Here is a 17,317-nt window from a genome sequence, read left to right as displayed (position 1 = left end):
AGGCTTTACGAGATCCTCAGTGGACTATAATCTTCTTTCGACTCATCAAGTGATCTATGATAAGGATTTTATCCAAGGGGGTGGACCAAGCTAAGAAAATGAATTTGGATCCTTCAAATAATGACAACCAAAAAAAAACATGAGAACTATTACGTGGTGAGTGTGGTATAACGGAATGGTCCTAAAAATGTCGACTCAATTCCTGAACCACATCCGCCTATAATAGAGGATTTGCCGCCCTAAGGGTCTTCTCAAAAGTAAACTCTATCTCCTATACTGACTTGATATCCTAGTTAATTTTAAGAAGTTAAGGAGCTTGTTCGAAATGCCACTCCATGCTTTGCACCCATAGCGAACCGACTCAGTAGCCCATCCAAAATGTCTACTACAATAGGCAGCTACCATCATTATTTTATAGAGACCAATGTCCTCTTCCCTATACCTCCACAACTAATTATCCAACAAAGTAGTATTCTTCTAACTCCCAGCCTTCCGTTTCTTTGGAGAAGACACCACTTCCATTCAGCCAAGTGGTGTTTAGGATTCTCCTTTGAGTCATTCCACATGATACCTCCCATTAACATTTCAAGGTCGTCGCGGTTTGTAGGGATGGCAACCAGGAACAAGTAACACACTGCAAAGTAAAACAAGTACTCTTTGCCAGCTCTCCCTTTCCTTCTTTAGATAGGTAACAGGTCATTGAGGAGACAAGTCTAAATGTTTGTTGCTATGAAATATAAAATTTTCATTAAATATTATAAACGTTCAATGTGTTATCGCTAGCTGGCATTGTTTTATAATTTATATTGTGAAAATATGGAATCTCGTATGTGCCAAGGTCCTACAATCTCTCTTAAATCCACTCAACTTGGCCTGGTTCCAATTATACCATCTGCACCAGGACTTCTTTTCTTCCAACTTTACCTCCCCAGATTTCATGCTTCTATATTTGAAATTAGTGTAGCATTTGATATTGCTGCAAATCCAACATTTATATATATAGTGGTTTTTCCTCCACTGTCATAGGCTTGTATATATATATATATATATATAGTGGTTTTTCCTCCACTGTCATAGGCTTGTTCCTCTTCATAAACTCTATTGAGCCATAAGTTCTTGTTTTAGCTCTAAATGTGAACAATTTTAGTGTCAGAAACTGTATATCAAGATATTAATAAGATTCCTCCCTCCCTCAAATAAAAAGTCCCAATAATTGGTGGTACTGGAAAGTTATGTATAAGATGTGGGTGGGCTTTATTTTCTTGAGTGGGGATGCCCTATATCTTCCATCTCAATTCTTAATAGAGGATATTCCATTCTTTTATATACTTCAAGTTCTTACTGTTCATGTTGGTAACACAACCTTTTTATTTTAATTTTTGCTTATCATGGGCATCCCCACCATTCGAGTGAGACTAATCACATGGCCACACACCACTCCCTCAGAAAGTCCTATGTGCAACTGGTTGAGTCGAGGGTCAACTGGACCCTGGAGGGTGGTCCCAAGGAATTCATTGCTTTGTGGGGTTTCAAACACTTGACCTACCCTTCCTGACGAGCTTATCAAGGATCAGCTTGTCACTAGGCCAACCCCTTGGGGTTATGTTAGTAACACAATGTGCTCTTGATGCATTGTGTTTAGTGTTTTGGAAGGTTCTAGCATATTATATTCAATTCTAATGAGTCAGTGACTTTATTTTCATTAGTTACTTTTATTACAACCTTAATGACTCTTGCAGTTAAATTTTTTGTTTTGCGTAGTTTTTGACAGTGTTATTTTACTTGCTTTTTGTCTTTTTGATAGGTACTTTTCATGATATCCATTGAGCCAGCTCCAATGCTTGAGGATAAGGAAAAATGGTTTGCTCTTGGTTCCCTTTTTTTTCCTAGAAAAAAAAAAAAAAAGAATCTTGATTCTTGAAATCCATATCTTTATATCTAGAATTTGCTTTTTAAAGTGGCAACCTGCATGTGGTCTGAGAGCATTACTTTCCTTTTACTTGATTTTTATTGCTCTAGGCTCTGCATATCCTTTCCCATGCTGAACTGAAACCCATTTTTTACAAATAAAATTGTATTAAGAGCAAATGGAGGTCGAGGTGACCTTCCCAGATACAAAGCAGGTTGGAAGCCCACAAGCACTATAGTTCCACTAAGTTATGAACCATTTCCCCTCTAAACTAAAAATCTTCAAGAAGTTCCCTTTGAATTCTTTAAAAAAAAAAATTTGCCCTAGAAAAACGGGATCCTCAATGATTACATCTTGCACCAAACTCTCTTTATTTTCAATTTACTATTGTTCCTCTCCTTCCACAAACCCCAACTGATAGCTAAAGGGAGTACATTCCAGAGGATCCTCTTGGATGCCACAAATGGGGACTCAAAACCTAGCCAACAATAAAGCACTGACCACGAAGAGAAACACCTAGTCATACCAAACAAGGATAGAAACTATGATTGTTCCTCGTCTTGTACACCCCCCCCCCCCCCCTTTTTTTTTTCCCCTCATCGATACCAAGTTGACACGTCCGAGTCATCTTGTCTAGGACGAGTCAAGCGGTTTAAGTCAGTTTAAATTTATTTAATTTAATATATTTATATTTAAATAATTTTAATTTTTTTTTACTATAAGGTAGATTAGTATATGCTCAATCACAAAATCTATATCTATATTGATAACAAAATTGTAAATAGTGAATATTAATTATTTTATATTAAAAAGCACAACCCAGTTAACTCGGTCAAGTTTTCATAGATTTGCTGATATTCTCAAAATATCAGACAAGTCAACTTGGATCTTGGACGATTCACATTGACATCTCACTCATTAGTCTACGAGACTGGGAAGACTTACCTGAGTCATCTCGATCTCAACCAAGTTTTAAAACCATGCCATGGGGTTTTGAATCACTTTTGAAGTCGCCTTACACCACTATGGTAGCATTCTCTCTATGGGAGCATTCTCTCTTCCCTATTCTAGATAGTGTTGTTTCTTGATTAGATCTCCTTAGATGTCGGGTTGGACTTTTTTGCCTCAAATTGGAATTAAAATTTATGAATCTGATGCTTAAGATTTGGGTGTGTTGGTGGGATTGGAAGGGGTGACAATTTCGTTGATATCTTTGATGAATTGGCATTGGTTTAGCAATATTTAGGATTTTCTCCATAATGCTCCTGTATTTATTTGTATTCAAAATTTGTTTATGAAGAAATAGCAGTGACCTTGAGGTTGTAGAGGTTTTTTGAAAGCTTGGCAATTTATTTGGCTCAGTAAGTTTCAGCAATATTTTCCGGTTTTGCAAGGATTTGATCTCATAAAATTCAGTGAATGACACGAAAGGTCTCAGCTATTACTTATGAACAAAAGACTAAATCTATTTGACTTTCTTTTGTGCAATCACATCTCGAGGCTTTCCAATGGTAGTCACATAATTTTGAGGCCTAAAACCTGCATGTTTGTTGGTTGCTGGTGTGCTGGTGTCATTTTAGTTAGTGAGATGTCTCCTCTTCTGAAGAGTTAACATTTTGATATTAGTAGACTTTTACACGTTTTTCTCCTTGTTTGTAGTGTATACCTAGCTTCATCTATAAATATTACTCATCACAGTGTTCTATTTATGGATTCTTAGTTTCTTTTCTTCTTTTTCGTATCTATTTTTCCCTTACACAGGTCACTTGTGTTCCATGATTTTGTTGCGAAGTGCCTCACAAAAGAACCACGTCTACGTCCTACTGCAACTGAGATGCTGAAGGTATGTCAGGCAGTAACCTATTTTCCCCTTGATCTAGGGTAGTTGCTCTTGTGGCTTGTTAGCTGAGATGATGCCATCAATGGTGCTTCATTGACTTCCCATTTTGGATTTTGTCCTTTTTTCAAGGTTCTTTTATTTATTTAAAGAAGTTTGGGTTTCTTAGAGTTTTGAGGGTGTGGTGGATGGCCTATATTGGTACAACCTGTGTTTTATTTTTCATAGGGAAACTGGACTTGCTGAAGAGCTTGAATAGGCTTATTTACAACAATTTTTTTTTTTCCTTGCAATGCTAAAAACAGTTTATATATTTTGAAGATAGTTATAATAATCTCAATTTACACATTTATAGGAAGGTTATCCTTGGATTAACATTCAAACTTTGGTGGGAAGAGGGGGGGGGGGGGGGGGGGGGGGACTTTTGTAATGGGATTACTTTGACTCTTAGACCAAAAATCTCATTACTTTGACCCTTAACCCAATAAATGACACATTTATTGGAATTAGTTGGGTTTCCACTTGTTTGGGTCCATTTTTTTTTTCTCACTTTTATTTTCGTTGGGGTTAGTTTGAAATTAGTTAGATTTACATTCTAGTTTTGAGTATCTTTTTTTGTATTAGGAGTTCCATTTGAGTTTGAGTACTATTTTCATCAATTTTCCTTAATTGTTTTCACTTTTATTTTTGAAGGGGTTAGTTTTAATTTATTTAGATTTATTACATTCTACTTTTGAGTTGCTTTTCTCACTTTTGGAGTCTAATTTGGTTTGAGTGCTATTTACGTCACTTTTCTTTAGGCCTTATTTTCAGGGGTCAAAATTTATGATATTAGGTTGATGTTCATGTCATTTGAAAGGTTATTCTGTTACTTATCAAACGATTCTAAGATTTTGCTAATTTGTTATGTTTTGAGAAAGTTATGGCCAAAATATTGGTAGGGTATTAATTTGTGATGAGATTTATTTCTTAGGGTCAAATAAGTCATATTGGGATTAGGGTTAGAGTTTAAAATGTCAATAGCCATAATTGATTTATCTTAATTTATTGAATAAAAGCATTGATTAGATTTGGTGCAAAGGCATCTTGGTGTGATTCCTAGGTAATCTTCTTCTTCTCAACTCATCTCCTTTTGTTCTTCTCTTTTCATTTTTATTTTTTTGTTTTTGGACAAGACCCTAGCTCCAAGACCTTTGTTGCCCCCTTTACCCATTTTTATATTTCTCTGTATTATACTTTCCATAATCTTTCGTCTTATTCATTACTTAAATTACTATTTCCCCTACTCTTCCTAAAGTAGAACAAACCTAGGTTGTTCTATATTAGTGTTGCCTTCTCCTTAGATGTATGGCCAATGATCAAGCTATTTGGTTCTTCGACTAACCCGCCTTATTGGATGCGTGGTCCCAATGCCTAGTTTGAATCATTTGGGCATGTTCACACCATAAGTTTTATCTACCAAAACTCAGACGCAACTAGGGGGTGGCCCTACCGCTAATTTGGTATCTACAAGGCTCAATAGGGAGTAGTAGATAAAGATTGCCTTTAGTTGTGCTTCTTTGAGTTCTATTTCCCCATTTTCATATTATTTTTATTTAAAGAGTAAGAGTAATATTAGAGAGTGGTTAGTGTCCTTGAATAAACTTCTCACGATTGATCATCTCAAAACGAGGGGTGTGGTCATTGCGGAGTTTTGCTCTCTTTGCAAATCTAATGGTGACCTGTTAACCATCTTCTCCACTGTGGGGTGGCTCATGAAGTTTGGTCTTTCTTCCTTTCACTGTTCAATTTATCTTTGTGTGGCCCTTGTTCGTTTCATCGCTTGCTTGACTGTTGGAGGTCCATAGACCTTGTTGGTAAGGTAGAATTTCATCCCCAAGGCTATCTGTTCCGGTTTGTGGAAGGAAAGGAATGGGTATATCGTCAAAGGGAAGGAGCACTCTACACAAGAGATCATCTTCAATATTGTGGGTTTATTGTTTTACTGATGTAAGCAGTTTCACGAGTTTAGGGATTATGGTTTTGAGGATTTCTTGTTTAGATGACAGCTTGTTAGTAGAAGGTGATTTGTCTTGGTTTGTGGTGGTGCTTGTGTTGTGTTTGTTTTGTTCTTTTTTCTTGCACTTGTTGTTTCTCTTTTCCATTGTTTGTTCTTCTTTGGGGACTTCTTGTCCTCCTTTAATAAATTTTTGGTTATCAAAAAAGTATATATTAGAGAGTTCCCTGTAATTTTAGGATTTGATCGTTGGCATATTTGTTCTGGAATTGGACTGGGTCACCGGGTACAAATTTTTTTATTGCTGGATATGTATTGCAGTTTCTATATCCGAGTCAAATCTGGTCTTGTTCTTCCTTAATATGGCCCAAGTATGGCCAATTTCATGCTCTAAGGTTTATCATCAGCATCAACTATGCTTAAACCGAACTATCTGGGGTTGGCCACTTGAATCCGATTTTTCCATTTATCTATATCTCATGCTCTACACTTTGTATTTCATAAAAATACTGGGCATGATTTTTATTTTATTTTTTTATTTTTTTATTATTTTTTTTTATTTGGGGGGGGGGGGGGGGGGGAGTGATAGCCCTAACCTTTGTGGTTATGGCTATCACACATCTATAAATGACATTCACTGTATTCCAGTACCCTATGCTTGAGAACATTTTATAGTTATCGAAGGCTTGGGTAATTTTGGCTCCCACATCTATAAAAAGTAAAAAAAGGACTCCCACAGCCAACAATGGCATGAGACATTACTACGGTATGTCTAAGCACGTTCAATATTGTTTCGACATCTTTCTGTAAGCTTCAAATTCAATGTGTATCTTGTCCAGTTTGTTATATTTTTAGCTCTAAATAAGATTTTTTTGTTTGTTGAATTTGAATTATAGCATAGATTTATTGAAAAATTCAAATGGGGAGCTTCTGCTATGTTTCCAAAGATTGAAAAAGCAAGGCACATCAGAGCTTCAATGGCTGCAGAAGCTCAAAATCATGTACCAGCGTCGTCAGGAGATGGTGTATGACGGAGTTTTCCCTTTTTGTAAATTGATTTGTGCAAATATCTCTCTCTGATGCCTTCTTTTTGGTTTTACTTGGCCTTCTTTTGGTTTTACTTTTCTCAAACAGCTTTTGGAGGAAAGGGAGATTCCAAAATTGAATGAAGACTACGGAGACACAGTTCCATCAAATCATCAGAACATTGGACTTAGAGTTCCTAATGAAATTTATGTGGAAAAGCAGCACATATCTGATGATGTGGAACTCTCTAGTGAAGGTCAATGTCGATTACTTTCATTACCATTTCATATTATCTTCTCTCTTAGGGTCAGGAAAAACCATGCTATGCAAGTGCATCTATCCTCCTGAATGGAGTAGGATCTTTGAGAGAATTTTTTTGACATGTGCTTAAAATCAATGTCAAACAGGTGACTTTTCAACTGTGGTAGTTCATGGAGGAGTCGAGGTAAAGGCATCTATTCAAGCACCCATTTCCAATGTAAAAGAATCCTTATCCGCTCAAAGAAATGTTGGAAGTCCTTACTATCGTGCATCAGGAGATACATCAGCTAATCTGTGGTAGATTGCTTATTGCTCACTAGTTACTTCTAATAATGCTGTTAGGTGCCTATTTCAGAGATATTATATCACAGTAAAGTGTATTGCATATGATATTCACTCAAATGAGATGATGCATGACACTTTATTTATTTTATTTATTTGTGGGGGAGGGGGTTAGGTGATGCATACTACTCACTTTGGTATCTATTTTATTAATGGGTCAGGATCCAGTGATTCATGAAGAATGACTCATGGAAAAAACGCATTATACTGCCTTTTGTGTTAAAATGCGTGTTGGATATGTCCTGACACATACGTGTCTGACATAAAAAAATCCTTGAAGTGCTGTGTCCCTGTTACATAGCCTCCTATTGTTTTTTCCAAGTTTCTCCATGTCTAGCATGCCCCTTTACTGCTTCATCTTTATCGTATTTGCTGCAAGCATTGGTCTGCTTAATATCAGTACAGAAGTTCATTAAAATGTTCTGTCAGGGCGGCGAGCACTCCAGGATCCATTACCAATAACCTTCAAGATTCAGAACCAATGCCTGTTGGACAGTCTGCACAAGGATCGTCACTTTCTGCTCTCGAATCTCCTGAAAGGAACCTGAAGTCCATTGATCCTTCTCAATTACAGGTTGGAGGTGGTAGTGATATGGACGGTAGCACATTGAAGAGTGTGACTATTGGTCAGAATGCTTTTGCGGTGCAAGATAAGGCAATTTTCATTCTTAAATCTCACTTAAATGTTTAATCAAATAATGGCTGAGTGATGACCCACAAAATCACAATGAGATACCTTACGAATATCTGATTCGGTGCTAGAAGGTTGAGAATTTCCCCTGAGGTGTAGCTCAGGTTTTTCTTCCTTCGGTGTCTTTAGCTGGGAGATGCATATGAGAAGATTTAATGTTTTGCTGCTTAGTAGCTTTATTTATTTATTATTATTATTATTATTTCTTTTTTGCATCTATTTAATGTGGATTGTAAGTAAAACATTTTTTACAAATACTATTTTGTTTCCTCCCTATTCATTTGCATTGAGGATTAACTTAAGGATGAATATTAAATGTATAAGGTACTTGCGTTATTAATAACTTAAAGGTGGCATATGCAAACACACATGTCTGTGAAGGGCTTATTTGTAATTTAAAATATCCATGAAAGGGTGGTTTTGAAGATTACATAGTAAAAGAGTAACTGTAATTTTGAAAACTAACTAACTTGATTTTAGGGTCATGGGATTGTATTTTTCTTAGTTTTTTTTCCAAAATGACTCTTATTATATTAAGTTTATATGTTAAGGTGGGGGCATTTTTGGAATCCAATTTTTGGTGTCGAACCACTTCTACTCCACCTTCTCTTGTTAGTACTTTCATTTTTTCCTTCTCTGCTTACCATTCTTCCTATTCTAACTTCTAAACTTATCTTTTCCATTTCCGAGGGTACAATATTGTGTTGCTATTGCTTGTTTTTCTTTTGGAAAGAAAGGAACAAAAAAGCTTTCAGAATTAGGTTAACATGGCACATGTTGTGGTGTTATGTTTCAATTCTCATTTGACTTAGTTATTGTCATTCATGTCAATGCCTAGTGTTTGATACATCCTTGCTCGCTTGTTTATCTGGATTGTCTTGTGTTTTGTAGCTTTGGTCCATCTATGCTGCTGGTAATACAGTACCCATACCCTTCTTGAAGGCAACAGATATATCTCCTCTTTCCCTGGTTTCTGACAACATACTCGGGGCCAGACAGCATGATAACAGCAGTACCATTGCCATGGAAGCACTTCAGGAGCTTTTTGGTGGGGATGGACAATCTAGAAAAGGGCGTAGAGTACAAAATGAGGTTCCACCACCACCACATAATTAGCTATTCATGATGTCTTTTGAAGCCATTTAGATTATGTTTCTTATTTTTATTATTTGCTTTGCTGCAGATGCCCATTCCTCCATACGTGTATACAAGACTCACGTCAAGTTCAACACTAATGAACCTAGCTCAGGCTTTAGCTTACCATAAAATGTACTATTTCTCAATTTCCTGGTCATACACACACAGATGTAACTCACGTTGTAATGCTTTTAGTTAGTCCCAAGGCATGCCGCTACAAACAATCCAACAAACTCCCACAGACACACTGCACCTGACCATTATGCTAGGGCTTAAAATGGGTTGGGTTCAAGATGGATCTGAGTATATCCATATTCCGTTCCAAATTTTTTATCCAGATCCTATTAGCTAAACCATGTCCAAATCATTTTGCTTTTACTAAACATGGATCCGAGCCTACCAAATTACATGATTTGGGTCAGCTGGGTTGGATAATTCTGGACCATTCAACATTTGTTTTTTGCTATGTTTCTTTTCTAATTGCTATACTAATCAATTTTACCATTATAATTCTTTTATTTTATAAGAATTCATGTTATATTAAAGTAGTGAAAAAAAGATATTTTAAAAAACATTAAAAATATAATTTTCAAAGCAATATATCATTTGGACCTAGGTGATATGGGAATGGATCCATATCCGACTTGGATCAAGGGACATCAACCCATATTTGTATTCAGATCTACTCCAAGGGTCCAAAACCGCTAAATTCGGATTCGGATCACTTGGATTTTCGGATAAAATCCTACCCAATTATGCCCTAAGTCAAGAACCCATTCAATGTTATTAAGTTGGTGAAAGTCTCTGAGTGGTGATTGATACCACAGGCCAGGGTTCAGTACATACCTTCACCCGCTTACCTACCAAAAAAACATGACCCCCTGTCCCCCTCTCAAACATACATATCTTGTATATCCTCCTGTCAGATTCTTGTTGGATTTCTCTATATTCCTCTCTATCCATCTATCATCTGTTATTTTTTTTCATGTTTCAATTGTTGCAGGTGTTACGAGGAGATGCCCCTCCAGGATTTGCAAGCAGCACAAGAGCAACAGACTATTCAGAATCTCTGTGATACCCTTCGAACTATTTTACGGTTGTAGGCTCTCTTGCAACATGGAAGCACTGTGTGCTATTGCCGTTTGGTATCTTTTATCTATTTATCTTTCTTTTCCGTTGTTAATTAAAGGTTGGATAGCCGAAATAGGAGATGGAGATGACCTCAATATTGTTGGGAGGCAATTGCAGTTCTCTGTGCTGTCACTGCTGCAAAATCCTCATGTAAATGGCCATAGTTACTTAGAAAATAAATTTCTTTTTTGCTACTGAATGAGAAAGCCACCACCATTTGATGAATGGGTTGATGCTAGTGTTACAACCAAGTTGGTCAATTGCTCTTTTGTCATATTTATTCTCCAAAAATAGATGGTAAGAAGTGAGACTGGGTGTACTCCTCAGGTAGTGACTTCGAGTCTCTATATGCCCTTCCATAGAAATGTGTCTACTTGCTCGTCGTAGCACATGACAGGGTGTAGAAAAAAGTAGTTTTGATGTGATTTTTCACCCTCATGAATCCAATGAATAGTGGTGACTCTTTCAAATACTAAGGGAAGGTCCTTTAGATGAGGGGACTGCCCCACATTGATAGGGAGGGAGGGTTCTGCAGGTCTTTTGCATTTCCATTGTAAGTGATTGCTTGTGAGCATGGTTTTAAAATTCTGTTTCACGTCTCATCTTGTCCAGGCCCAATATTGAGTCGTCTCGGATAAGTTTTCCGATACGTTTGAGACATCTCGTGAGACAAATAAAAAAATTGAACGTGAATCCTAAATCTCGGTCAAAAAATGACTTTGTGAGTTGATCTCATTCAGCTCTAATACTGAGTTAATTTGGGTGATACGTCTCGGTCTCAAGCCGAGTTTAAAAACCATGCTTGTAAGTTTGTCTTTAATTATTTGTACGTCATTTTGGTTGAGTGGAATTTATATTTCTATTAATGAAGAATTTTTTTATAAAATGAAAATTAATGCCATTTTCCTTGTACTAATAATAGTTTTGCGTGAATAGTAGTGATTTATTTTGCCTTTGAAACAATTAAGCAACGAAAATTAAATTGAGTATAATAATATTGATTTTGTTGTTTGGGAAACAAATTCTCTTTCAAAATGAAATAAGCAGGGAATTGGTCAATTATTAGATGGACCGTTTACAGCAACGATGTCATTGATTTGATGGCGAGTTCACCTTTGGAAAGAAAAAATAATAGTCACCACTTGAAAAAATATGCTATTTGTATAACTTGAAACATCCAAGTTATTTTTGTTATCATCTACATCTGCGTAAATCATTGCGACTGAACGGAAGAGATGTAAATGTCAATTACAAGGAGAGTGCGATGAACCCACTCCGACAACTATTGAACATCTTTCCTGACACATAAAGCTAGAACGTGTATTGTCTTATGTAGGCAAAAAGATTCGGAATAGATTGATTTTGAATTTTTTTTTTTTTTTTTTGTGAGGATAATCTCTATGGTGATGAGATCATCCTCACAAAAAATCAACCCATTCTGAAATTTCTAACTCCATGTTTACAAGTTAAAGAATTTTGGATCATCTAGTTTTTTTAAAACGATTTTTTATAAGGTTGGAAGTTTTGGAATGCGTTGATATTTTGCAAGGATGGTCCTCTCACCATAGAGATCATCCTCACAAAAAATCAGTCTATTCCAAATTTTTTATCCATATAAGACAAAACATGTTATAATGGGAAATGACAATATTACTTTTCCATGTAACTAGGTCACCACCGATAAATGTGAGACCAGGTAATAGAACGTCTTACCATATTTCAACTCCGATCAATTTGCATCCAAGTAGGCAACAATGTCAAAATTCCTTTGTGTGATATAAACTAGACCTTTTTTCAGCGATTACATACTGCATCATAATGACATTGTTTGGGATTTTCCATGAATTGACTAACAACTCTCAAAAGGAAATAAGATGTCAAGTCTAGTGATAAATACATAAATTTCCCAACTAGTCGTCTATAGTACTTTTTATCTTCCGACATGTTACTATTTTTGACATCAAAATGAAGATTATATTCCTTGGGAGTATTAACATGCTTGGCTCCAAGCATCGGTGTCTCACGAAGAAGGTCAAAAATATTTTTTCTCTGAGAAAAAACTACACCTTATTGCCCACAAGTCACTTCTATACCCAAAAAATAATTTAGTTTTGTCCCAAATCCTTGGTATGAAAGTGATGCTTTAGGTATTGCTTAGTTGTTTCAAATTCATTAGCAACGCTACCAAGGATCTTAATATCATCTAAATATATAATTAGTAATATTACAGTTGTTGTCATTTGACGAATAAAATTGAATGATCCCATGACTTCTTTGAATCCAAAACCCATCACCACTTGGTTAAAATTTTCAAACCAGGAATGTGGACTTTGTTTGAGACCATAAATAGCTTTCTTCAATCTGCAAACTCATCCAATCTCTCATTGAGTAACAAAGCTAGGTGGTTTCTCTATATATACTATCTCATTCAAATCACCATATAGAAAAGCATTCTTTATATCAAGTTGATACAATGGCCACTGTTGAGTCACAACAACTAATATAACAAAGTGAAAAAAAAATTAATTTAGCCATGGGAGAAAAACTCTCAATGTAATTAACACCATAAGTCTATTTACATTCCTTGGCAACTGGTCATACCTTTAATCTATCAATAATACCATCAAGTTGATATTATATGGCAAAAATGTTAGACTCACTTTATGGGTAACCCGGTTGGCTTACACGTTTTAATATTTTAACCAATATTGGATTCTAATTTAAGAGTTTGTCAACATTTAGAAACCCACTAACCGTTCGATTTTAGATGGAATCCTCATTATGTTTTAATAGGAAAATTTGATGGTGAGGAATCCTACTAAAAGAGGAACTCTAGATACTCTACTCTTCTTTATATAAGAATGGATTGACTCCCCTATTAAAATACTAACATTCAACGATAAGTAATAATCAAAATTTAAGAGCTAAAAACTTGGAGCCTTTCTCTAGGATTTTTGGGATTGAAATCCTTCAAGAACGAAAAGTCAAAGTCGATCCAAACGATAGAGCAAAGAGAAGAAAGTGAGTCTAGTATTGAAGAAGCAAGGGGAATTGTTTGCTTGTATAAAAATTCATAGATTTTGATTATCGAATCGTAATGTCGCAATGTACTCTTTTTAAATTTTTGAATATTATGAGCATGACTATATATATTGAATGAATCTTGAGATGTATGTTAGATTTAAGATCCTGGATTTTATGTGTTCATGGAATTATATACTAAATGTAGAAATATATAACATGTGGTATTAGAGCGTAGGTTATGGAATCCATATGTCTTGGATTTACTAGTTCGATTAGTTATGCCATTGTCGTTAAATAATTATGCATACTATTTAAACCAACTCCTCAATATTTGCATGTTGATTCAAAAGTTAAACCTATAAAGTATTGGCAACCTTAGAAAATCAATTGTGATTTTGATTTCTTGATCCATAAATTTTTTATTTTAATTTCTTGATTCATAATATTGTGACTTTGAGTTTCTTAAGAAATATTACAATTTTGGTTCATGATCTATACATTATGATTTACTCATTATTGGCATGAATCTTGATTTTGACTTAAATCTTGATTATTGATTGATAATTTTAATTTTGCATAAATCTTGATTATTGTTTTGAACCTTGATTATGAGAATGTACTTGGTTTATTATAAGATGTCATTTTTACCTAAGTATATCCTTATTTTAAATCCTAAAAAAGTTGAAAACCAATGATAAGTTATTGGCTCCTATTGTTATTGATATGTATTAGGATATTTGGAATTACATAATTATGAAATTTCATATAAAGACTTAGTGAATATTATTGGTTAAATGATATACATAATGTTCTATCAATTTAGTAGTTGTCAAAGAAACCTAAATTAATAAAATATTATGTAATATTAAATTACATTAAAGACTAGTCGTTAGAGTGACATTAAAGACAATAATATTAACGTTAAATATTTAATTAGGAGAATGGGCTAACTTAAAGGAGAGTTGCATTCAAATAATTAAAATATTGTAAGATACTTAATTTACAGACTTTTAAGAAATTTAGGATTAGAAACTTAAAGATAACAAAACTAACTAATAAACTATGTAAATTATATTAGCCTTACAAGGTATTAAAAGTAGCATGAGTAAACGATAAATATGTTTAATTTAACCCAAAGGATAAATTTGAGTGATATTAAATAATTCATCATAATTAACTCAAAGCACTAATTGAATCCTATTTCAGTTTTAGTTCCTGGTTCCTTGTATTCACTTGCTTTTAGCATCCTAGTCATTTCTAGATCTAACTTCTCTGAGTGGTACGAGCATATACTTTCACGCTTATAGCATCCTAGTCATTTCTAGACAGGGATGTCTTGATCGTCACCAACAACATCAAGACATCCCTATGTCTTGATCGTCACCAACAACATCAAGACATCCCTATCTCCGACTAAGAACGCTTTGAAGAACTTGGATGCTATGGAAGAAAAATTCAAATTTGGTTATAAGTCCCTCACGAGCACACTGATGGCTAAATTGATTACTATGAAGTACGATGGGACACAAGGAGTTCAAAATCACATTCTCAACATAACAAACAGGGATGCTAAACTTAAATCATTGAAAATGAATCATTTCTTGTACAGTTTGTTTTCAACTCTCTCCATGTTCTCCATTCAAGATTCGTTATAACACAAATAAGAATAAGTAGAGTTTGAATGAACTAACTAGCATGTGTGTTCAAGAGAAGGCAAGGTTGAGGCAAGAAGGAAAACATTTTAGGGTTCACGGTATCTAGAATAACTAGAAAAAAAAAAGAAGGGAAATCAAGGAAATGTAAGAAATCATCAAAGAAAGGCAAAGGATCTGGACAAGCAAATCAGATCGAGAAAAGGAATGTGAACAACATAAGGTGTTATTTTTGTAGTAAGGCTAAACACATGAAGAAAGACTATGTCAAACGCAAATCTTGGTTCGAAAAGAAAGATAAGAAACTTTCTTTTGTATGTTATGAATTAAATTTAATTGAAGTCCCTTCTAATAATTGGTGGATTGATTCTAGAGTTACAATTCATATTAAGGATTCAATGTAGGGATTCATTTCAAGCAGGAAGTCAAAGGAAAATGAAATATCTGTCTTCATGGAGAACCATCTCAGAGCGCAAGTGGTAGCAATTGGGACTTATCTCTTAATTTTGGAAACTAGTGGCCAGATGGATATGGAGAATACTTTTACGTCCCTTCTACTTTTAGGAATTTAGTTTCTTTATCTTAGATAGTATTGGTTATTCTATTTCTTTCGGATGTGAAAAATTATAATTTTGTTTGAACTCAACTTATGTAAGATTTGGAATTTATATGATGATTTATGTAGAATTAATTTGAGTTATGAGTTTGCCAAATCTTTAATTAAATTATAATTGAATATTGGTTTGAAATGTAGTGTATTGAATTAAAATTCCTCCATCTTGTGGCATAGATGTTTAGGACACATTTCCGAAAAAAGGGTAGAGAGATTGGTGAAGGATAAGATTTTGGATAACTTGGACTTCACAGATTTTCTCAATATGTGTGGAATGTATAAAAAGAAAACATAGCAAACAGATAAAGAAATGAGCCACAAGAAGTAAAAAATTTCTCGAGATAATTCACATTGCTATTTGTGGACCTTTTTTTGCTACGTGTTTTAGTGGAGAAAGGTATTTCATTACCTTAATAGATGACCTTTCTAGATATGAATATGTCTATTTTATTCATGAAAAGTCTCAGTTAGTAGATATCTTTGAGAAATTTGGGATTACGGTTGAAAGACAATTGAATAAGAAAATCAAAATGGCTAGGTTAGATAGGTGTGGTGAATACTATGGTAGATATGATGAATTAGGGTAAAACCTTGGCCCATTTGCCAAACTCTTAGAAAAGATAGGTGCTTGTGCACAATATACAATGCCTGGTATGCCTTAGCAGAATGGCATTACTAAAAGGCATAATCATACATTTTTAGACATGGTTAGGAGTATGTTGAGTTTTACAATTGTACCTGAGTCATTATGGGGTGAAGCATTAAAAACTGTCATGTATGTCTTAAATAGAGTTCTTAGTATGGTAGTCCCAACAAATCCATTCGAGTTATGACTAATATGAAACTTGGTTTAAGATATTTACATGTTTCGGGTTGTTAATTTCATATTTTGTCAATCTCGAGACATATGTTGAGTGTCAAATCGATTTACCATTGAAGACTGATGAAGACTTCGGTAAAACTGCTTAACTACAAGTGCCTCGCAAAAATCTCCAATGTGTGTACACAAATCTAAAAGGTAATGAGACCACCTAAGACCATTTTCTAATATTTAGATGATTGATAGGTCAACCCATAGTGATTAGGTAAACTCTTTCCTCGACCCGTTCTCTCACCGAATTTTTCAAGAATTGAAAATGGTCATAGAGGGGACATTAGAGATTTTACCAACCTAAAACTATCTTCTGTCCTTGGTGCCTTTTTGGTGGTATTATATAGGTAAAATCCAGCACACCTTCAAACCATTTTGTCACCGGACCCAAAAAGACTAAAAGGGTATTTTGATTATTTCACCAATTTTTATCATGGCTCACCCCTTTGTGGCACTTTGGGGTTGTTCTACATAGTAAGATCTATTAGCTCCCCAAACATGTAAAACGGAGCTATCGTTTGAAATTTATGGCCAAAATACCCCCCAATAGCATTTCTGTAATTAATCTGATGTCACTGTTCACCAAAATCGGTGGCACCGGTAACAAGATTTTAAAAATCGATTCCATCGATACAGCCGTTGAGAACTCAAAAATGACTTTAAAATGAGTTCTCTTGCTCATTTCTCTAAAGGTTCCTTTCCTAGAGAAATCTCACTCTACTTTCATTCCCTCCATGCTTTTTCTAGCTTGAATAGGCTCTACACTTAGTTGAAAAATATTCAACCCTAACCTTTTCATTGTTGAACCACTTCATCAAACATCTCTG

At 34.9% G+C, this 17,317-nt stretch overlaps 1 protein-coding gene across 1 annotated transcript in view; it reads left to right on the top strand.

Moving 5' to 3' along the window:
• Nucleotides 1-10,529, top strand: part of SIK1 (Protein kinase superfamily protein) — a 45,077-nt gene extending 34,548 nt beyond the window's left edge. The window contains exons 10-18 of the mRNA XM_086433872.1: nt 1,805-1,860; nt 3,671-3,752; nt 6,639-6,767; nt 6,877-7,024; nt 7,176-7,326; nt 7,801-8,026; nt 8,954-9,154; nt 9,246-9,331; nt 10,203-10,529. Coding sequence (XP_086289998.1) covers nt 1,805-1,860; nt 3,671-3,752; nt 6,639-6,767; nt 6,877-7,024; nt 7,176-7,326; nt 7,801-8,026; nt 8,954-9,154; nt 9,246-9,331; nt 10,203-10,302 — 1,179 coding nt within the window. The 3' untranslated portion in view covers nt 10,303-10,529. The remainder of the gene's footprint in view (nt 1-1,804; nt 1,861-3,670; nt 3,753-6,638; nt 6,768-6,876; nt 7,025-7,175; nt 7,327-7,800; nt 8,027-8,953; nt 9,155-9,245; nt 9,332-10,202) is intronic.
• The last annotated feature ends 6,788 nt before the right edge of the window (nt 10,530-17,317 follow it).

Source organism: Akebia trifoliata, chromosome 3 (assembly GCF_017979445.1).
Source record: "Akebia trifoliata isolate Shusen 1 chromosome 3, ASM1797944v1, whole genome shotgun sequence".
Taxonomy (NCBI): Eukaryota; Viridiplantae; Streptophyta; class Magnoliopsida; order Ranunculales; family Lardizabalaceae; genus Akebia; species Akebia trifoliata.
This window is presented reverse-complemented; position numbering and strand designations above follow the sequence as displayed.